Below are 5,663 nucleotides of genomic sequence, written 5' to 3'. Positions count from 1 at the left end.
ATGTTCCATGCATCACAATGAGCCTGTCCTCTGATTGGAGGGAGAAGTTGCCCTTGAACACAGACCTGGGATCAGATTACCCCAACCCCAGCTCTAACCTTAATAACTAGGCAAAGACAACAGGATCTGACCTTGGGTCTGTGCTTGGGGGGCAGCTTCTACCTACTGCATGGTAGCTATGCTGAGGTCAATGTGTCTATGAGTGTAAGAGAGTGTACTGCCCCCTACAGGCCATCTATGTAAAGACACCCAGGTGACCACCACCTGTCCTGGTCACCTGACGCCAGCTTAATGGCCTATAAGGGTCTCTCCCTTCGTTGTCATGGTGACTGTGGCACCCGGGCCCCATCAAGAGGTACAAGCTTCAAAAGGACTAGCACAGCAGCTTTTGCCAGTGTGTGTGTGTGTGTGTGTGTGTTGTGTGTGTGTGTGTGTGTGTCTTTGTGTGTGTGTGTGTGTGTGTGTGTGTGTCTTTGTGTGTGTGTGTGTGTGTGTGTGTGTGTGTGTGTGTGTTGTGTGTGTGTGTGTGTGTCTTTGTGTCTTTGTGTTTCTGTGTCTTTGTGTGTGTATATGCGTGTGCATGCATGTGTGTGTGTGTTGTATGTGTGTGTGCGATGTGTGTGTGTGTGTCTTTGTGTGTGTGTGTGTGTGTGTGTGTCTTTGTGTGTGTGTGTGTGTGTGTGTGTGTGTGTGTGTGTGAGTCTTTGTGTGTGTGTGTGTGTGTGTGTGTGTCTTTGTGTGTGTGTGTGTGTGTGTGTTGTGTGTGTGTGTGTCTTTGTGTGTGTGTGTGTGTGTGTGTGTGTGAGTCTTTGTGTGTGTGTGTGTGTGTTGTGTGTGTGTTGTGTGTGTGTGTCTTTGTGTGTGTGTGTGTGTGTGTGTGAGTCTTTGTGTGTGTGTGTGTGTGTGTCTTTGTGTGTGTGTGTGTGTGTGTGTGTGTGTGTGTGTGTGTTGTGTGTGTGTGTGTGTGTGTGTGTCTGTGTCTCTGTGTCTTTGTGTCTTTGTGTTTCTGTGTCTTTGTGTGTGTATATGCGTGTGCATGCATGTGTGTGTGTGTTGTATGTGTGTGTGCGATGTGTGTGTGTGTGTGTGTGTGTGTGTGTGTGATGTGTGTGTGTGTGTGTTGTGTGTGTGTGTGTGTGTGTGTGTGTGTGTGTGTGTGTCTTTGTGTGTGTGTGTGTGTGTGTGCGAAGAGCTGCTTTTTGTCCTCAGACGGAGCTCGTTTCCACCAGATACTTTTCAGTTGGCCAACATTTTTTAAAAACCTTGTTTTGTTTTGGTCTTAAGTTATATTCTAATTTTCTGAGATACTGAATTTGGGGTTTTCATTAGTTGTCAGTAATAATCATCAAAATTAAAAGCAATAAACACTTGAAATATATCAGTCTGTGTGGAATGAATGTATACATTATACAAGTTTCACTTTTTTGCACTACAGGCCCAAGCTATGCCAGAGGTAAGGGAGATGTACTGATGAGGCCCCACTAAATCCTCCATCCCTCTGATGGACACCCAGAGTATTACATTTTACTGCAATGATTAATATTTGGGGTTTTGCTTTATAGGCCTGTGGTGGTGCACGTCTGGTCAATATCAGATGTAGGGACGAAACCATTACACTCAACAAAACGAGAAGACTTAACCTGTAATTGTTACATTGTATTATTATGATTGTATGATATACCAAATATAGTGTAATGAACATTCTGTTTCTATTTGATAAAAAACTGCTATTTTAGAGGATGGAGGATTTAGTGGGGCCTCATCAGTAAATCTCCCTTACCTCTGGTAAGTGCTCTAGTGCTGCAGCAGTCGTTCTGGCGCCCCCTGGTGGACTGAAAATGTTCATTGTGTGAAGCGCATTGAGTTGCATCTTGTAAGAAATGCGCTATACAAATAACATTTGATTTGATATGGCTGCCTTTGGCCCCTGACCCAAGCATAATTACTTTTTCTTGCGATGACCCTAACCCTAACTTTGATGGTTAAACGATTCAAACAAAATTCTGTTTATTAAAAAATTATCTTTTTGTAATAAAACAAATACTTTGACTCATAATATGACTCATCTGTCTGATGATACACATGTATGTGATGGAGTTATGTCTAAGTTTATTGCTCAGATGGAAAGATTAACATGTAAGTGATTAAGAGATCAGATCAAATTTGTCCCTTAACGCCATTCAAACCTGGTTAACTGTTTAACGGATGCCCCGGTTCATTATATTATTTTTTAAGAAAAAGTGAAACTACATATTTCATGTTATATAGTTCAACAACTCTAACAGTTATCTAAGGTGGTGGTGGTCTGGTCTGGTGGATAGTGAGCTGGACTAGTGGGTCATGTCCCAATCCCACCCAGAACACCACTCGTGCCCTTGAGTAAAGCTAAATGACTCCAGGGAGACTGTCCCTATAATCCCTCATTGTAAATTGCTTTAGATTAAAAAGGATCTGCTAAATGGTAAATTAATTAACAAGCTTAGCGTGTTTAGTGATGTTCAACTCTACAGAGGCTGTCCTGATAGCAGGCCACTCTTCATTTACTCCAGGTCACTTACTCAATAGTGACAGTTACAGTTGGTACATTGGATAACCTGCTGTGCTCCTAAAGGCCTGCATCCAACCCTTTCCTAGCAGAAACAGACATATTCAATTGATTCAAGAGACAAACATAATCAAAGCTTTTTTATTACAAAACAAACAAAAATATTCCCAAATGTAATTACTATACAAAAAAAGAAATAAAAAAAGATCAAGCCAGGACTCTCAGTTGGCGACATTCGTCCTGAGTATTTTGACGTCGTCAGCCGGCCGGTCTTGCGTGTTCGTCTCCACCATGCCGATGCGGTTCACCACCCCGATGCCCTGGCTCACTCTGCCAAAGATGCTGTGCTTCCCATCCAGCCACTGTGTGGGACCCAGAGACAGGAAGAACTGGCTGCCGTTGGTGTCCGGGCCGGCGTTGGCCATGGCCAGGATCCCAGCACCTGAACCAGAGAGACTTTATTACTAAGAGGTCCACAAACTGCTTTTCAATAGAAACCCCTGACCACACTGAGGCTGTGTCATTTCTGATTTCAGTCATATAGTTTACCTGTGAATTTCAGTTCAGGATGAAGTTCATCTTCAAACTGTTTACCAAATATGGAGGCGCCTCCACGGCCTGAAAAGCAAAACACATGTAGAATAAGGAGATGGATGTTTAATGGTTTAATGACCACACGACCGAGGTCAGGGACAGCTCAATACAGCAGTGTCAAATGTGTCCCTCAGTACTGACTATATCATATGAAATACACCAGAACTAGGGTTAGGGTTATCAGATGTACCACCAGAGCAAATGGAAAGGTATCTTTGTACCCAGATGCTGTGGGATACAGTGACAACATGTGAACCTTGTTGGGAGGGGACAGTGAAGCGTCAGTGAAGGCTCGTCCAGGGTCAGGGGTACACACCTGTTCCCGTGGGGTCTCCACCTTACCTGTGCCCGTGGGGTTAGGGTTAGGGGTTAGGGTTAGGGGTACACACCTGTTCCCGTGGGGTCTCCACCTTGGACCATGAAGTCCTTAATGATCCGGTGGAACCTGGTGTTGTTGTAGTAACCTCTCCTGGACAACTCAGCAAAGTTCTTGCAGGTTTTGGGGGCGTGGCTCCAGTACAGCTCCACCACGATGGTGCCCATCCTGAAACACGAGACGAGCTTCATATAACTTATCTATACTATATCTGTAACTGTGTAGATGATAGCAACTTAGTACTATTTACTTAATATTGAACGTTACGTTGAATGTAGGGTTATTATGGTTAGGACTAAGTAAGTAATTAATTACGATGCTCGTTGCACAGAAAACAGTTATACAGTTAAACACCTACAGGTTGTGTTTAACTACAACTATAACCCTAAGGTGGTTAACTACAACCAGGCTAATCTACAACACTTCTGTAAATGACCCATATATTTTATAACATGTATAACAAGTTAAGATAAGGACTTTTATTGATGGTGCTTTGTATTACCACATATTATTTGAATATCAACATGTTATTATAGCCTACCGCCTTTATTTTGAAGAACACAAGTATGTTCTCCCTTTGTAACCGCGCGAGAGTTAGAGAAGAAAGCAAGGTGGTTAAATGGTCTACGGATTTGAAGAATATCTTCTCATTATCGTTTTATAGCAACTAGCTGGAAGGCGAAGAGGTATGTTTGTATTGACTGTCAATTTAATGTCATTGTTGTGTATGATTTGAATGTATTGATTCAATGCTGTGTAAAACGCTCTGGAATTAGCTACGTATACTGAATGCTAGCGGATGGATGCTGATTGTAGCTGTGTGTTATTCTGCTTTCAGCTCTTACGGTGCGTCTATGGTGCTTTTGGTGCGTGTAAATAAAAGTTTAAACTGCATCATTGACCATCAGTTATTAATAAGGAGTCACCGTCTATACTGTCCGGCTGGAATGCTACAACTTCCATTCATTCACTAGCCAACTTAGCTAAACAGATACCTACGTCGTATCCACAGACACAGTGGGCGGCTGCCAGGAGTCAGGAGGGATTCCAGACATGATCACCGGATATAGATATATAAATATGAGTCTTCAACTGAATAAACTTAAACTTAAATACGTTTAAATATTAAATATGTTGTTTTATCGGTAGAACGTCTCAGGCTTCGTAGGGAACCTCACGCATCTCATGTGGATTGCGGAAGGACAGGAAATGAAATCTCTGTACTCAAAGCGCTCGACCGCCACCTAGCGGGCTGCACACGTACAGCATCGCTCTACCGCCACCTAGCGGGCTGCACATGTACAGCATCGCTCTACCGCCACCTAGCGGGCTGCACAGGTACAGCATCGCTCGACCGCCACCTAGCGGGCTGCACAGGTACAGCATCACTGTTGATGTCTACAGGTCTGCTCTGGAAAATGGAGAGAAACGCTGATATATAGGTCAAATACATTGTTGGACAGTTATTTTTCCTGTTCATGTAAAGTTCATAATTCAGGTAAACCCTGACTGCTGTCCATCTATTACCCCGTTCACCACTATTCTGTGTTTATTTGCTTACTTTCAAGTATGTATCAAAGTCATCATTGTCCTAGAATGATTATAGATAGATAGACTTTATTTGTCATTGCTACAGTACAGGTACCAAACAACGAAATTTAGGAGGGGAGGCTCCCCTGGTGTTTAAGAAAGGAAAAAGAAACACATTTTGGAAAAAGCATAGATGCATAAAATCACAAGAAGATAAGGAGCTGGTTTACATCAATAGAGGCTATGTACACAATCCACTGTACTATACTGCACAGATAGTCAAATAGGGTTGTCATATTTCACAAGAAAGTATTTTTTCACATTTTTTTAAAGTGTCACAGTTTGCAGGCTTGAAAATGTACATGTTTGTGCCTCAGCACTAGCTGCCATACAATCCGTCCGGACTTGTCCTGGGCCCAGAACTTAGGCCTTTTCTGTGTTCAGGGCCTTGACGGCCCTGTGGTAGAAGCTGTCCTTCAGTCTGTTTGTCCTAGCGGCCATGGTCCTGTACCTCCTGTTCGAGGGCAGCTTGACAAATGCTCAGTTATGCTCACCAAACTGAGTGAGTGGCAGGTATTATTAATGGTATGGTATGGTAGGTATTATTAATATTATGGT

General features: G+C 42.9%; 1 protein-coding gene across 1 annotated transcript; it reads right to left on the bottom strand.

The window, feature by feature from the left end:
• Positions 1-2,712: 2,712 nt before the first annotated feature.
• ppil1 (peptidylprolyl isomerase (cyclophilin)-like 1) lies at positions 2,713-4,709 on the bottom strand. Its single transcript, XM_080545602.1, has 4 exons — positions 4,515-4,709; positions 3,529-3,683; positions 3,095-3,163; positions 2,713-2,987 (listed from the first exon to the last, which is right to left on the bottom strand). The coding sequence occupies exons 1-4, from the start codon at positions 4,568-4,570 to the stop codon at positions 2,767-2,769; spliced, it is 501 nt and encodes a 166-aa protein (XP_080401728.1). The 5' UTR covers positions 4,571-4,709; the 3' UTR covers positions 2,713-2,766.
• Positions 4,710-5,663: the final 954 nt, after the last annotated feature.

This window comes from Nansenia antarctica, assembly GCF_963989245.1.
Source record: "Nansenia antarctica genome assembly, chromosome: 15".
Lineage (NCBI taxonomy): Eukaryota > Metazoa > Chordata > Actinopteri > Argentiniformes > Microstomatidae > Nansenia > Nansenia antarctica.
Note: the sequence above shows the minus strand (reverse complement) of the source record. Positions and strands in the feature narration are given on the sequence as shown.

Coding starts and splice junctions, on each gene's coding strand:
- ppil1 (XM_080545602.1), bottom strand. CDS start 4,570: ATGTCTGGAATCCCTCCTGACTCCTGGCAGCCGCCCACTGTGTCTGTG. Junction 3,684..4,514: donor ACTGTGTCTGTGGATACGAC/GTAGGTATCTGT, acceptor CTCGTGTTTCAG/GATGGGCACCATCGTGGTGG. Junction 2,988..3,094: donor TCCTGAACTGAAATTCACAG/GTAAACTATATG, acceptor TCTCTGGTTCAG/GTGCTGGGATCCTGGCCATG.